At 41.5% G+C, this 17,355-nt stretch overlaps 1 protein-coding gene and 1 long non-coding RNA gene across 2 annotated transcripts; one reads left to right on the top strand and one right to left on the bottom strand.

Moving 5' to 3' along the window:
- Positions 1-376: 376 nt before the first annotated feature.
- LOC133499145 (uncharacterized) lies at positions 377-5,717 on the bottom strand. Its single transcript, XR_009794559.1, has 3 exons — positions 5,598-5,717; positions 1,940-2,022; positions 377-605 (listed from the first exon to the last, which is right to left on the bottom strand). It is a non-coding gene; the product is annotated as an uncharacterized LOC133499145 (long non-coding RNA).
- On the top strand, positions 3,632-13,315 carry paip1 (poly(A) binding protein interacting protein 1). Its single transcript, XM_061816750.1, has 11 exons — positions 3,632-4,050; positions 5,662-5,813; positions 5,895-6,092; positions 7,871-7,983; positions 8,066-8,177; positions 10,217-10,342; positions 10,438-10,544; positions 10,644-10,758; positions 10,836-10,890; positions 11,066-11,150; positions 12,784-13,315. The coding sequence occupies exons 1-11, from the start codon at positions 3,828-3,830 to the stop codon at positions 12,869-12,871; spliced, it is 1,374 nt and encodes a 457-aa protein (XP_061672734.1). The 5' UTR covers positions 3,632-3,827; the 3' UTR covers positions 12,872-13,315.
- The last annotated feature ends 4,040 nt before the right edge of the window (positions 13,316-17,355 follow it).

Here is a 17,355-nt window from a genome sequence, read left to right as displayed (position 1 = left end):
AAAGGAAACATTAACGCCGCAAATTTCCGGGCCTTGTGTCCTCTTATCCTGTCTCGAAGAACATCTATCTCGGCCAAGCCGTGAAACACTGGGCAGTTACAGAGCAGGGGTTCCTAACTTTTTATTTCTCTGGAATCAGCTTTTCCCTATTGTCACCAAACAAATAAAATCTATTGTTCAAAGATTGGAGTTGAAAACAGACAGAATCCGATATATGCCTTTCAGAAACTGAGCCTGAACATGTACTGCATGTAGAAAAAAAAAATTGTAAAGTTAATGATAACACTTGGACAAAACAAGGCCACATCATTTTATTTAAATCTTGGCACTAATCTATTTTTAAGAAAGCGCACCATCAATAGTTTGTCTTCTTTTAGGAAATGAAGGACCCAACAGCAACACCTGCTAGTCAATGATGCAATGGAAATGGAGAAACTTTGGAAACTAGATATAAACTATGGGCGGCACGGTGGATCAGATGGTAAAGCATTGGCGTCACAGTTCTGAGGTCCCGGGTTCAATCCCGAACGCCCTGTGTGGAGTTTGCATGTTCTCCCCGTGCCTGCGTGGGTTTCCTCCGGGCACTCCGGTTTCCTCCCGCATTCCTAAAACATGCAACATGCATTAATTGGACACTCTAAATTGCCCCGATGTGTGATTGTGAGTGCGGCTGTTTTTCTCCATGTGCCCTGCAATTGGCTGCCAACCAGCTCAGGATGTCCACCGCCTCCTGCCCGTTGACAGATGGGATAGGCTCCAGCACTCCCCGCAACCCTCGTGAGGATAACCGGCGAAGAAAATGGATGGATGGATATAAACTATCACCTTTTCAGTGACCATAACAGTCTCAATTACTGTGCTGTAGAAACACCAGTAGCTTTTGTTACGTTAAGAACAGCTACGTATCTCGTGCATTTTGGTCTGCCTAAAAAATATTGGCATTTCAGCCTACAAGTTCTCCACTTGGAATGTGAGAAACATACAAGGGGTTGCTTCGGGTGTGTATTTGCAAAATAGAACCCGCTGGGGAATGAAAACCAACAGGTTAACCACAGCACACGAATGGAAATTGCCGTTCCTCCGAGCCACTCAGACCTGTGGGAGTTCTCCGGTCCTTGCGGTGCGTGTTCAGAAGTAGAGAGAAAAGCAATTCGCAGCACTTAAAATAAAGACTCTACTGGTGACGACATAATCTTAATCTGTGTGAATTAATTCATTGTGCTCACAACCGCAAAACATCTTTCAATTACAATGTCGTAAATCGAGGATCCCCTGTAATTTCTTCCTACCCTTCTGGGAACTGACCCTCCAGTTGCTGGTATTGAGGACCAAAGATTGTTCCTGTCCTTCTGTCAGACTGTTTATTTTATTACCAGTACAGCCTCAAATTATGTTGTCTTCTTTTCTGGCGACTCAAGGTTTAAGAAATGCTGCCGCGCATTTCTCCAACGCTATTTACTGTGTGCCATGTGGTTGCCGCAACCAAATCCGAGATCATTTACCGTAACACGTGTTCGCAGGAGGAGTCTTTGACCCTCTGGATGAAATTAAGACACGGTATTTTCTTTAATTCATCCTTCATGACTCTTGATACTATATAATGAGGCACTGGGGAAATAAGCTAAATGGAGCTAATGAATAGCGGCCTTGTAGGGAGGCCCGTCCATCAGCAGACACACTTGTACCCGACCCCCTCCTCCGCCATTAGCCCCAGTGTCGTTTGTCATCGCGTGCTCTCCCCAGACACTTAAAAGTGTTCGAACTTCCTCCGGGACGCTGGCATATGGGGGACAGCAATAAGAGAAAATAGCTGCAGCAATCTTTTATCAAAGTGGGTCCTCGCATTCTGGCGCGGGAATTCTCGGTGGCATAATGCGATCCAGCTTTGGGAAACAAGTGGAAAATGGCTGGAGGGTGAAAACAACTAATGAATACTTACGCTGAGAAATCTGGTGCAACACATGTTTGTAGTGAGCCGCTACCGAATGAGCTCGGGGTGGGAGAGACGCTTCCGAACAAATTCTGTGCGATCAAAAAAAAAATGTTTATGAAACAGTATTGTATTGGAAAATTGGCAGATAGGAAACTGTTCGTTATCATTAATAGATCTGCTTCAATATATAGTACTCCAGCGGCACGGTGGGTCAGTTGGTAAAGCGTTGGCCTCACATTTCTGAGGACCTGGGTTCGATCCCGGCCCCGCCTGTGCGGAATTTGCATGTTCTCCATATTTTCTCCGGGCACTCTGGTTTCCTCCCACATCCCAAAAATATGCAAGATTAATTGGACACTCTAAATTCCCCCTAGGTGTGATTGTGAGTGCGACTGTTTGTCTCTATGTGCCTTGCGATTGGCTGGCGACCAATTCAGGGTGCACCCCGCCTCCTGTTGACAGCTGGGGTAGGCTCCAGCACTCCCCGTGTCCCTCGTGAGGATAAGTGGCAAAAGAAAATGGATGGATGGATATAGCACTGCATAGCACTTTTAAAACAAAAGACTGGCGAGTGTCAATTACACAAGTCACTTGCAGTTTCATTCTAACATGGGATGTCCAAATCTTTTTTTCTCTGAAAATGACAAACACTTTTTTATTCTTTGCATCTCAGTGAACTTTTGCCGGCAGGTCATTTATTGGGGTGAACTAGTACATTTGTAATGACCTCCTAATTTTTTTTTCCCAGAGCTGCATATAGTAACACCTAAATTCAGCGAATTTGTGTATACTTCTGAGGTGCTTGCTTTTACGGAGATGTTCACAGTCATAATGGTCCCTTGAGAGAAACCACAATTATGATGCGGTCTCCGGATGAAGATGACTTTGACAGCCCGGAGTCATACACATGGGCAACGCCCCCCCCCACCTCCCCCTCCACCCCTTTCCACATGCACACACTTTTTGATGAATACTGTATATAGTTTGGGAATGATTAGGTTACTGTTTGATGTGAAAAAAGTCCTAAATCAGCTGATATCCATGAATGTCTTTTTCCTTAATTTGCATATATGGAGAACTAAACACATCGGAAAGTTTTCACATTTCAAAACTCTTCCATCCATCCATTTTCTAATGCCGCTTATCCTCACGAGGGTTGCAGGGAGTGCTGGAGCCTATCCCAGCTGTCAACAGGCAGGAGGCAGGGTACACCCTGAACTGGTTGCCAGCCAATCGCAGGACACATTGAGACAAACAGCCGCACTCACAATCACACCTCGGGGCAATTTAGAGCGTCCAATTAATGTTGCATGTTTTTGGAATGTGGGAGGAAACCGGAGTGCCCGGAGGAAACCCACACAGGCACGGGGAGAACATGTAAACTCCACACAGGCATGTCCGGGATTGAACCCGGGACCTCAGAACTGTGAGGCCAACGCTTTAGCAGTTGATCCACTGTGCCGGCAACTACTTTTACTTTTCTGCTTTAATGTCATTGTGTTTTAACTCAACCAGAGTTTACAATTTGGTTGTTTCGTTCTTTTCCCACGATTAATGTGAACTATAATCTGAACTCTTAAAGGGATTAAAAAAAAACAAAAAAAAAACTGTGCGTGTACTTTTAGTTACTACTGTACTTTTTTACCACTTCCTTCTTCAACTTCCACTCCACACCACTAGATGACATTAACTCGCCCCCAAATATTAAAAGAGCGGGTTTGTTGTCAGGAAGTGGGCCAAAAAGTTAATAATGGACTAAACCCCGACGTGAACTAACGGCAGGACGCGTTGGATCTCAAACAAAAAAACAAGATTTGTGAGCGAAAACGTAAATTTCCCGAGCGTCTGTAGATGTTTTTTTACTGAGCGGCAAAGCTGTCAAAATAAGCTGGTCATGAACGAGAATTTTAACAGAGCTCCCGGAGCAGGGAGAAGCCGAAATCCTCCAGGAGACCCCGCACTCCCGAGTGCGGTTTGGGACAGCAACAGTCACATCGGGTTTTTTAACCCAAGCGAACCTTTGAGACAACCCCGAACGTGCCCAGCTGCTGGCGACTACAACGTTAGCACGGCCACAGAAAATGGCGCTGCTGCAGTTGCTGGTGCTGCGAGCGGAGGTAAGGAGCAGACAGCTGGCTAACGCTAGCTAGCTAGCTAGACTTTAGCTGTCGCGTTCGATTTCATGCCCTTCACTTTCACCTGTTTTGTGTGTTAACAGTAGGCCAAAGTGCGTCACCTCCATTTAAACACGTCCCATTTTCGCACTCCCTTCGCTAAAAAGCAAACCAATTTAAGCCACGTCCAAATGTGGAAGTGTCTCTGTAAACCGAGAAATAACCTCCGGATTAAGCTATTTAGCATTTTCATTTTGTTTCGTGGGTGATGACGTAGCTTTAAATTAAAAATCCTACTCGCTTGACAATCATTTAAACCATAATCCCTGTTTAAACGTGACGTAAAAAACTATATTGAAAGTTACTCTGTCGTAATTCTATGTTGGGGTCAGGTGACCACTGTTGCTAAATAGTCAAGCATTTTGGCGCAGGACCATCTCGTGTACTAAACTGCCATTGTAACGCTTCCGTACACAAAGCAGCATCTGTGATGGGAAAAAAAATGTCTCTTTAAAAAGTTGAATATTTTTCTTTCACTCATTTCAGAAAGTGAAGGATGAAGTATGTCACAAAGGCTCCAAGACTACTGTCATAAAATGTGTATTTCAGAATCCTCTTTATTTTGTCACGTATACAAAAAACACTAGGAATTCATCTCCTTTTGTTGGAGCCAGTAGGCCAACAGACAGAGAGTAGACATCTGAGATGTAGACCAACCAAAAGGCTACCTGCAATCTAGAAAATGTTCTTTTGAAAACCATTGGTATATGCTACACTAAATGAGATTTTGAAAAGTACAAATTTCAAAAGGTCAATCATGTAGCAAAAAATCAGGAATGCGTGTGATATTTTCAGCTTGGTACTTTGGGTCAAAAGTTCCTACATTTAAAAAAAATATATATATATAAATATATATATGTGTGTGTGTGTGTGTGTGTGTGTATATGTTGTAGACAGCACGATTCGTTGACATTGCACTGGTCTATAACGAGAACTGCAAACAGGTGAAGGCACGCTGTACAAACTTAACACAATGTTGGACGTTATCATGCTTATCTCTTAACCTGTACTAAATGAAGACGATTTTACATCTCGCATGACTTATAAGGAATAGTTCTTATAAACAGAAATGTCTCTTGTTCTTTATTCTTGTTGCCATCTTGTTCTTTGTTTTGAATGTCATATTAGAGGAGCACCGACTGCCGGACAAAAATTCCTCGTGTTTTTAAACACTTGGCCATTAAAGGTGATTCTGATTCTGATGGTGATAAATCATCTTCTCTAAAACGTGCACTGTGTCTCTGAAAATGTTAAGCGCAATTGACTACAAGACTACACAGCTCCTTTCTGAGTTGTATGGAGCTCACTGTGAAAATGATTACGGTCATGTTATATGTTTATGAGCCTGAATTTAGTGTCCCGAGTTGCTTTTTGGGTTCTGTTGATTTACTTAATTTGTAATGACCGTCCTTGTAGACCTGCTCCTTAGAAAAGGATTTTAGGATTATTTCTTTTGTCAACTGACACAAAATAAGATTGACTTGACTCACCATGCAATTGAGTATCAGAGTTTTAAGATGTCGGTGTCACAAGTCTGTCTTCTTCTAATTTCAGAGAGTAAAAGAGACAGCGTAGGCCAGCACAGTGTAAATGCCAACAGTCCTTCTGTGTCCAGCGGGTTTAATAATTTGGATTCCTTGGTTGAGTCGTCCAAGCTCTCTGCCAGCGCTCCAGAGTTTGTCCCGACTGCTGTGTTCCAAAATGATGTTAGCAGCATAATCACACCATTTTTTTTTTTAACTGTCAACGTGATTTATTTGCCTTTTCTTACCTTTTCCCAATCAAAGGGCCAAAACTTTTATGAAGACGACGATGACACCTTCAGCACCAGATTCTTGACAGATGTGGTCCGAGACTTCCTTTGCCACCTGAGCACCTCACCTGGAATGTTTGAGTCTGATGTCGAACACTTAACAAGTGTGCTAAATTCACATGTTACTACAAAGGAGTTGTTGGCAGAACTGGTGGATCTGATCTACACAGAGGTAAGTATGCTCATGGGCATCGATACCTTTAACATTTAAGCCAGTACTGTAGCAATTTCCAGTACCTGCGAATCAATACTAGTACTCAATGTTACCAATTTTTGGTACTTTTGTGTGTTTTTATGGTATTCAATAATAAAATCCGATTTTTTGATTTTTTTTTTTTTTTTTTTTTTTTTTTTTTTAACATTTACTTAAATATTAAATATTACCTCTGACAAATACAACAAAACATCCTAAATTTAAAACAAATAATACAGAATGGTGAAAAAAATAGTTGCAGTATTTTACAAAGTATAAATAGTATTACAAAGTGCAAAGCAAAGTTACTTGCAATGTATAGCACAAGGAACGAAGATAAACTAATTGTGCTAGTCCCAATTTGGGTACCCATCCCTACATGTGTGGTTTTGCTCGTCATTGTCTTCCAATATGTCACTCGCAAGCTTGCTTATAGCTCGCCAAGCCTGAAAAGGTCTAAAATTCCCCATCCAGTCAGAATCACTCAACACACAATTTCAGCACGTGGCAGTGTCTTTGAAACAGGGATGAGAATTTTCCGCCGATCGGCGGATTTCTGACTTTTTCAGACCAAAATGACCGTTCTCGAGATAAGCGGAAATCCGTTGGTGGGCTCCAAGCTGCAAGTTCAGCTTAGTGCTAGCACAAGCACGACTATCATATCATATCGCCGTTCTAACGTGCTCGGTAGTGTAAATATTTACATTTTGCGATCTAAACATTAAAACTTGTTTGCGGCAGATTACGCAATTGGACAACAGAGTTATACAGTATGACGATCCAATCGTGTTTGTGGTTAATCAAGTTTCACCATTGCCATGGACATGTGTTCTCGGTTCTCAGAAATCGCAGTGTAACTTGTTAGTTAGCCAAGTAATGGCGCGTGGGACTTAGATAGCGTGAACTGAGCGAAGGTGTGTTCAAAGTTTTACGATGGCGAAAGTGTTGGAAAAAAGGATAAAGATCGAGCGAGGGCAATTGACAAGGATGCTGGAATCAAAAACTGTTTCAGACGGGCATGGCTTGAAAAAAGTGTAAACGTGCAGATAGGACCGAAAACGGTATCAACATGCCTAACCGAACACATACAAAAAGTGGACATTCCCGGCAAAGTGCTGTGCATTCTGTGTTCCGATAGGAGCAAAAAATATCCCACCCCCCTCGACAGACATTTTCAGTGTTTTTCCAAATTGGTCATTCTCATCCCTGTTGAAAGGAGTCAACATTTAGTTTGTATGTGCTTGTTGGTGAATGTTATTTTTATTTTTCGTACTGGGGTGTTTCATTTTTGAAGTGTAGTGCCACTCACCTCATCCTTCACGTTTTTTGTGACACAAGCCAGCTGTTTTTATGTATTTTCTTCCTCCCTTGCGAGCAGTGATGACTTGATACAGTTGCACTTCAAAACCTACACTTTTTTTTCCCCCTCCTTTCCATAAATTATTTCTCAGTATGGCTCCCAGGAAAATGAAAAATGCAAGTGATTGCTGATGTTTTTGGAACGCAACCTACTTTGAGACACGATTGATTTGAGTTGCAAGCTTGACCACAGAGAGATTTTAACTTATAGGTCAAGGCTTTACTGTATTAAAATACACATAAAACTATCTAATTTCTAAAAAAGAAAAATGTTTTTGTTTGTCTTGCTAAATAATTGACTTATCATTTCCTATGTTAAAATTAACAGCTTCAATCAGCAACCAATTAGCTGGTGTACAGTAGAACCTGATTGTGATTTAATGTCCTTTCCATTGCAGTCCACCGCCATTCCCAACTTCGCTTACACAGGCGCACGCCTTTGTAACTATCTGTCCCATCATCTCAACCTCAGCCCACCCAGTGGTAACTTTCGTCAACTGCTCCTGAAAAAGTAAAATGCCCTCCTGTGATACAGTCTCCCATAGCTACACCTCCCCATACACACTCAAGAGATAAAGCATTGCGTGTTGCAGGTGTCAAACCGAGTTTGAGCAGAGAGATGTCGCCTCGCAAGGAGACCCGAGCACACAGAAGAAGTTCCATGCTTTTGTGCTCTTTCTTGGAGAGCTCTACCTTCATCTGGAGGTAAGATGCTCTGTTTTGTGCGTGTGCGTGAAATGCCATGCATCCATTTGCCGTAGGGGTTGTCCCCAGCGTCGCAGGGGAGCTGAAGCCCATCACAGCTGACTTTAGGTGAGAGCCGGGGTATGCCCTGGACTGGTCGCCAGCCATTCACAGGGCACATATAGACAAACAACCATTCGCACTCACTTCAGAGTGAAGAATAAACCTGCATGGTTTTCTCGTGTGGAAAGATGGGAGGAAGCCAGAATGCTCAGAGTAAACCCATGCAAACTGCACACATCATGATTCAAACCTTAAACCTGTGAGCTTGGAGGTAGATGCGAAAAGACAAACAAAATTGAACTATTCACTGTACATACGTTCTGTGTTACGCACTGACTGACTTATGTGCGCCCAGTGATTTTTAAATCCGCATGTTAGTGCAACTAGCGACAACTCCACGTTTTTTCTACAATCAAGTGCGAGAGGCTCGAGCATCCCTGCAACTGAACACGATTGAAGCTAATCCATTTGTGGTCAACTAATGGGCAGCAAAGAAGATGATGTGGTTTGCACATGCGCCTCAACAGTCAAAAGGTTTTGGATAGGAATGCGTATCTGGAATCGGTGGGAACCGGTTTCGAAGTTGACAATACCTTAGAATCTATTTTTAGCTGAATTTTCCTGTGATTCCCTTATTGATTCTATTTGAATTGGTGTCATAGCGCATTTTGCACATAGTTGTTGCAGGGATCAGTCAGCATTCTTAAAACTTTTACTGGCCTCAAATGGGGTTATTCTTACATCACACTAATTATTTGAAGGGTGCTACGAAGATCAGCAGTAAACACACGACTAAAAAAAGTCTCCAATTTAACTATAAACAACTAGAAAGGACACCACTTTAACTATGAAAACCTGTCTGTACAAAAGAACACAGATCCATTTTAACGCAGTCAAAACAGGACACTAATTTTAACCATAGCAATGCATTCTGGGAAAGAGCGCATGCATATTTTCTGGGTGTTAGTTTTTTCACAGGTTAGAAAAAAAATGCCTTTGAATAACGGCGTATAACCTTTGTCTGTGTGTTACTTCAGAGTGTGTGTGAATATTCTTTATGTGAAGGTCAATCCCACCTGTGATAATTTTCGTTTTAGCCAGCCCCTCAATAGCATTTTCCATTGTCTTAGCATTAAGGTGGTCATCTCTAAAACAATGTCTTGCATTAAGATATACAATTTGTGTAATTTTTTTTATTTTTTGCATTTATCTTTACAATGAACTTCAAATGCGGTGTCAGTTAAGGGCCTCAAACACACTCATGGAGGGCAGAAGAACATCTGGCACACACTTGCTGCAACATACGTAGGATGCATTTAGGGTGCGTTTACATAACAGGAACTTGCATACCTAACCCACGTCATAGCAAGTTAGTTGTTTTTCTTCAATTTAAAGGTTTATATCATATATCAAGAAAGCTGGTTATAATAGAAAGTAAGTTTCTTTCGGCTTGTCCCTTTCAGGGTCGCCACAGCGTGTCATCTCAGATGAACACGCATATATGTTTGGCACAACTTTTACGCCGGATGCCCTTCCTGACGCAACCCTTCTCAGGGAGTGGAGGCCCCAGTGGGATACGAACCCACAACCCCTGGTTTACCAAACCAGTGCTCTAACCACTGAGCTCCAGGGCCTCCAAAAGCTGGTTATAATGTCCAGCGGGTATTTTGTTTTTTTCATTTCCAGTCCACTGTGTGATTCTCCCCCCCCCCCTCCCCCCCCACATAACCATGAATTTCAGAATCAATAAAGAATTGAATCATTAGGCAATATCGAAAATTCTTCTCTCTAGTTCTCGGTTTGATTATTGAGTGAGCCGATTTCTCTGGGCACTCCAGCTTCCTCCACATTCAAAACAAGCATGGCCTATGAAGGGTTTAAATTGACCGTGGGTGTAAATGTGTGTGCGAATGGTTGTCTATATATAGACTGTGAGTCAGTCAACAGACAGAACAGTGTCAGGTGTGAAAATGCATTTCAATCTGTGTTGCGTTTAGATAAAGAGTGCCAAAGGAGCTTTAAGTCGAGCTCATATCCTTCTGCACGCGTTGAAAGACCTGTTGAACACTCTGCTCTCCAGTCCGGTGGATGCAAACATCATCTGTGCAGTCAAACTGCTCAAGGTTGTCAACCCTTATTGACTTAGTCTGCAAGACTTTATTTAGCAATTGGTGTATTAGTAAATTCAATGAGTATTTTTTTTCCTTCCCTCTTGAAGCTCACGGGTTCCGCCTTGGATGATGCTTGGAAAGAGAGAGGAAACCCATTCATGGAAGAGCTGATCCAGAGGATAGAAACGATTGTACTGGATGCCACATGCAGTAGGTGTGTGCTCGTTTACAAGTCAATGTATTGTATTAACGGAGATGACGATCCAGCACTACATAGCAGAGCAGAATGGAAAAGGTGTACATTTCTCTTCAGGGATGTCCGACAGATGCTTCTAAAGCTAGTAGAGCTGAGGTCTAGTGACTGGGGAAGAGTGTGCGCTGCAGCGGCCAGCAATGCTACACCCGACAACGACCCCAACTACTACATGGTGACTGTGCTTTTTAATGCAGTTTGCATCTTTTATCCGTTACATAAACCCAATGTTATCCCCGCTTTTTCTGACAGAATGAGCCCACTTTCTACACGGAGGACGGAACTCCTTTTACAGCAGCAGACCCAGGTAATCTGGCGTATCAGTGGAGGAGCTGCCCGGGACGAAGTAACCTGATCTAGATGTATTTTTGAGACCTTTTTTTTGTTGCACCTCACCCCTAAACCACCATCCTGTTTACTCTGCACAAGAAGTCAAGAAGATTTGCTAATACTCCTCTTAATGCGACTCTTTTGTTTCACAGAATATGCTGAGAAATACCAAGAGCTCATGGAAAGGCAAGACTATTTCCATGAGTTTGGTGGGGAGAATGAAATTGAAAATGATGAGTAAGTACTTGCATCCCAATTGATTTTCTTGTATCATTTGGCACTAACATCATCTCTCCAGTTCCCCTTGTTGCTTCGTTTTGTACTCAAGGGCCACATTTAATTCTTAAACAAACAGATGGGCCAGGTCATGCGCATCTCAGGAAAGAAAATAAAAAAAAAAAAAGAAAATGTTGTCATGTGTGTTATATATTTATAATATTCTAATAATAGAAACATTTATTCTCATGTTATAATTGTATTACTTATAATTTGATTAGAGATCAGGGATCTTCTTTGATATGCGTCCTCTGTATGAAATGCACATAAATCAGGAGGGAAGCATGAAGTAAGTAAGTCTCCGTCCGTAGACGCGTGGCTTAAAACTGCCCTGTGTGTGTGTGTGTGTGTGTGTGTGTGTGTGTGTGTGTGTGTGTGTGTGTGTGTGTGTGTGTGTGTGTGCGCACGTGTGTGTCTCTGTGTGTGTTTAAAGAGCTTTCACGCACAGCACATCAAAGGAAAAATACACTTAAATTGTGAATCTAGCAAGTCAGTCAGAGGGCAGGGTAGGGCAGGTTATCATTCAATAAATACAATGGATGCAATTTTTTTTCTCTACTCACAAAATCTTTTTATTGTTGGGGTAACACCTGTTGCGCTGCTCATGACGTAACAAGCCACAACAGGGAAACCTCAGGGAAAGTTCACTATTTTTAGTGCTGTCAAAGAGCATTTGCCGCTCCCTGATTTTTTTTTTTTTCTTCCCCTGACACAAAAGGTTTCAAATCATCAAAACAATTTTAATATAACTCAGACAACCCTAGAACATACAAAATGCTGTTTTTTAAATGACGAGGATAAAAACAGTAGGTAAACAAATGTGTAATGAGTCCATTCATAAATGTCCTGTCTTTTAAAGTCGTACACATTCAAAGTCACGTTTACTCTAGTACGTGAGCTAGTGACCCCGTGTGTACAACAATTCAGTAAAAACTTTCACCACAGGTGCACGTCACCATATTTAATGATGCAAAATCAGTTTTTATCTGAGCAATCAAGGTCCTATGATTCAATTTAGCAGTGACGTACAATAGCTCGAGTTGTATATGTCTATTTGATTACTGTAATTCCCACCCTACAGAGTGCACCTGGTTATAAGCCTCACCCAGTACATTTGTAAAGGAAATACCATTTGGTACATACATACGCCGCAGCTGTGTAAAAGCCGCAATTGCTCGCATTGAAACCCGAGATATTTAAAAAGGAAAACAGTACACAGATTGTTTAACCCTAGCGCCAGTGCCACACTAATGCTAGCGCCACACTAACAGGGCCGGTTACAAAAAACATACTGGTAAAAATCACTGAGACAAGGCAGTAACGCTAGCGCAGTGCTAACAGGGCCGGTAAAAGTCACTACCTCGGCACATATATTCAACCGGTCTCACTCTTCCCTTTTCTGCTAGAGTGCCCCCTTCGGCCATGAGAAAAAAATGCACAAATTAGCTGCATCACCGCATAAACCGCAGGGTTGAAAGCGTGTGAAAAAAGTCGCACTTTATAGGCCAGAAATAATGGTAACTTTCTTCACAGGAAGGCCGCATGTAGATTACGGATACAATGTGTTGTATGATGTCATTTTGTTTTGTTCCAGATACGACTTTGATGACGAGATGGATCCCGAAATCGAAGAAGCCTTTGAAGATTTCTGTTTAGAGTCTGAGAGGAAACGACAGCAATGACATCAGAGGCCACGTCAAGTACCTTGTATGAAGTTGTGAAGCAAAACAAACTACTGTCTCATAACCTCCAAATATTGACTGTAAACAAGCAATTTAACAAAGCTGTTTATAGGTGCACTTCTTACACTTTGTTTTCGGTCAGAGCAAATTTAAAAAAAAAAAAAAAAAAAAAGCAGACAATCTACATGATGAATTTAAATAACAAAAAAGTCGAGGTATTAGTAGTTCCCTTGTTCCTGGATACTCCTATTGTTTGTTTCGTTTTGCCAGAAGTCTTTTAGCCATCTGGAAAATAGTTTGAGCCCATAATCACCACCAAGAGGGACGTGGAGTGCTGTGGCGTTTGTTTTTTCTCAAGTGTTCCCAATTTCTTCAAAGTGCACATGTCTTGGTGAGCTTTAGAAATCTGTAAGTATATATATATATATATATATATATATATATATATATATATATTAAAAAAAAAATAATAATCCTAAACGTTGTCCTCAGTCAGTGGTTCAAGTCCACTATGTTAAGCGTTTGTCGTCATCTGATGCTCGAGGCCGATAAAGGACTGGTCTTTTATAGTGTGCGCATTTTTATTTATATTTTTTTTTGCCTGCAATAAAACCTTTATAATGTGGCATTTTGTTAGTTGTCTCTTCTGTTTGTATACATTTATTGCCTTATTACAGTAAATAATTTAAAATTATTTTTCGAACTGTTAATTTTGTACTAGTATGTGGGTTATTGAGGAACCACTCAATACAATACAAGTCATTTCTGTATAAATTAATTTGTAGCATTCATCATCTGCCATCTATGTGCTACAAATAGCCTTAGAAATTACCTTTATTGCCCCAAGTAGATTGATATAAACTCCCCCCCCCCGTTTGTGCTATACAGTGAATATGGTTTAAATTGGAAGTTGGCGGCAAGGTGATGTGCTTGTATTGAAACTGCATTATGTCACCTTCTGTTTGCACACTGAATGGTTTGTCTGACATGACAATCGGACAGATGATCTCTTTCAGTTGGAAAACTGCAGCCAAGCTAACTTTGAAAGTGGTTGCAGTGCGCCCTCTTTTGACCATTGAATGGAACGCCACCTTCAAATTTACTCTGGGTGAGTTACACTTCAGGTTCTGCACATTGGTGCGTTTAAAAACGAAGAAAAAATGTAAAAGTAATATTTTGCATGTCTGCTTTCCCATGATCATCCACCGGACTATTTGGAATTGTTTACAATCTGGAACATTTAGACAGCATGTATGAGGGGCTGTTATGGACAATTCTGTATTCCTTAGCATACTACTGAACCACCATTCTCATAACTTCTATGTTATCACACCCTCGTGAAATTTGCTACTAGAACATTACACACTACTGATCACCCGACAGAACACTGAAACGTCACATGACTGAAATCAATGTCTAATAGACCAAAATGATCGTTTGAAATGCTCACACATCTGAAACATGCTTACAAACACCACTGAATGTGTGTGAGAGAGGCAAATCCTGAATTATGTCCGTAAAGGCCATTCGTATGTTTGAAATATGTACTATGCATAATGTCCTTCACATATTATCAGCCATAATGTGCTGTCTGAGTCATTCGGGCCTCTGAGCCGGTTCTTTTGTGGGTGTACAATAAGATAGAACAGAATCACATGGGTCAGCGAATAAGTGCAAAAGAGGGATTAGCTCGGTGTTGCAACCCGTTCACCCAGAACTGCTGCAGTCTGTGTGTTTTGTAAATTGAAGCTGTAAAACTCTTAAACGAGTGGCCGAATGTGCAAAACAACCAATTTAATTCACTTCCCAGCTAAGCCAAAAGCTGTGTGAGCAAAAATACGGTCAACATACAGTATGGGAAAAACCAGAACTGAACATACTTAGAAGGAAAAAAAAAAAGAGACAAATTATCTTTTAATTTACAGTATATGAGGATTAAGTAACAAAAGTGTTTTTGTCAATGAACCAATCCTACAACCAATATAGATACAAAGTCTGGTGACTCAGAGGGGATTTTTTTTTTTTTTTAATAGCTTGCCTACATTGTTGCTTTACGTGGACCCCATATAGCTAATTTGTATCACTCTACGTGAGTCATCAATCTAAGATATAATATATTCCTTTAGCAGTGATCTTGGTAACAAATATAGTACATTTATACAATGCTGCATCCGCTAAGGAAACCCCCCCCCCCCCTTCATAGGAAACTATGGAAACACTAACACACATTTTTTTCCTGAGGAAGTCGAAGCGGGTCCAGTCTTCATTAGGATAACAATGCCATTGTATGGCTTTGTTGGCTGGCGGTCAGTTCTGGATGAACCTTCCAAACTTGGTTGACGTCGTACCCTCAGTGGGTTGGAGAAATTGGATGGCGGGTCACTGACAAGGTGCTGACACAACCATTTTGTCATTCATGAAGATTGGAATGAAATCTGAACAAAGAGGAAAAAGGGGACCAAAAGAATCAGCATGTGATTGGTGTGCTGCTGTATCTACGGTATTTGGTGCATTGGTAGTGTAGTGATTCACATAGCTGACGCTGCTTTTGGTCGATTCCCAGTTAGTGTGCTCTGAGAAGAAAGTAGAATACACAAGAATGCTATAAAAGTAACACGCAACAATACTTAACTATTATATTGTGCAAATGGAACAAAGACAACTATGCCTGAGCGGCAGTCAGTGATGTTAAATGTGTAAAGTGAACAATATTTGAGTCGATAAACTGGTTCAAAATCTACCTACATGACAGTCACTATCAGATCTATTGGGGAGTTTGCATCCCACAGAAAGGACGTGGGGTACACCAAGTGTCCATTCTTGGCCCACTGTTACTCAACCCTTATATGCTTCCATTTCGTGTAATCGTACACAAACATAACACACCATAACTGCACACTCGCAGCTTTACCTTTCACTACATCATAGGTGTCAAACTCAAGGCCCAGGTGCCAGATCCGGCCTGCCACATGATTTTATCTGACCCTGAACCCAAATCTCAAGCGTCAACTTCCATGATTCTTGCTCAAATCTGTGCCAAAATTTCAAATTGTCACATGATAAATGATAACATTGCAATATTGCAAGCATTTTTGTGTTAACAAACCAACAATAGTTGGAAAATCCATTACCCTTGATTTCTGATTCCAAAAATTAGTTCATAAGTTTGATGTGTAACCATGATGAGGCCATTAAAGATTTTTACGGTTTCCGTCATAATGGCCCTCTTAGGGAAACAGTGACGACAATGTGGCTCACGTCAAAAACATTTTGACACCCCTGCACTGCATCCTAATAATCTGTCGCTTGTAGTCCCTCATACATTAAAATACTAGTGGACCGGGCCCAAGTGTTCATCTCAAATGAGAGGTTTTATTCATAAAACATATTACTATTGTAAGTAACTGTCTATTAGGCCATTTGAATATTAATGGTACACTTAAATGTAGGAAAATGAAAAGAACATGATTAATTATACTTTTGAACATAGAACTTAAATGAGAATTTTACCTGAGCAGGTGGGACGGTGATGACATTGATTAGATCCTTGGCCTCACAGTTCTGAGGGTCGGAGTTCAAATCCCAGGCCCGCCTGTGTGGAGTTTTCACATTCTCCCCGTGTCCGCGGGGGTTTTCTCCGGGACACTCGGGTTTCCTCCCACATCCCAAAAATGTCCATTAATTGGGGACTTTAAATTGCCCCTAGGTGTGATTGTGATTGTTGTTTGTGGCTCAGACAAAGGATGGATGACAGTACAGTGCCTGAGCAATGATTTTTGTATTCGTTACAGGTGGACTGCCACCCAAAGTCAGCTCTGACCCTAGTGAAACAGGTGCAATCGAAAATGAATGAATGAACTTCACCCTGTGAGGGCCGTTATGGATTCTATATTTTGGGTCAAACCATATAATCAACAACCCGTGGCTGAACGCTGCCTGGTGGGGAAGCCAAGCATGGAGTTAAGCATGGAGTCCTTTGCGGGGGGGGGGCTTCAGAGTGGCTGGTGATTGACATGGAACTGGGGTGACTCGTCTGAGTAGCTCACCACATTGTTTATACGCCATTCATAGCTTACAAACAGAACAAGGTCTTGTGTATCCGTCCTCAATGCCATTTCATGACTTGGGCTGAATCATTAACAAGTTGTGTTTGTCCGCACTCCCTGGCTCCCCTGAGACATTTTACAAGTACGGACGCTAGTCTGAGACAGACTGCTGAGTAACTTTACCGCAGTTAATCCTCCCCCGGCAAGGTTTACATGCACGTCATGAAATGAGATTAGATAGCCCTATATGGTGGGGAGTTTTTTTTTCTTAAAAAAGAACACAAAAAGTCCCTTCCTCACTATTGCCACTAAGGGCGTTCTTGAGAGTCCCTGGGATAGCAAACTAGCTAAAACCACACAGAAAGTGATGCAAACATACATCCCGGCGGAAGTCATCTCACTTTTTTTCTCAGTCAACTTTAATCCTACACATCAACG

The sequence above is a fragment of the Syngnathoides biaculeatus genome, chromosome 4 (assembly GCF_019802595.1).
Source record: "Syngnathoides biaculeatus isolate LvHL_M chromosome 4, ASM1980259v1, whole genome shotgun sequence".
Lineage (NCBI taxonomy): Eukaryota > Metazoa > Chordata > Actinopteri > Syngnathiformes > Syngnathidae > Syngnathoides > Syngnathoides biaculeatus.
The sequence above is the reverse complement of the archived record's forward strand: the minus strand, read 5'-3'. Positions and strand labels throughout refer to the sequence as shown.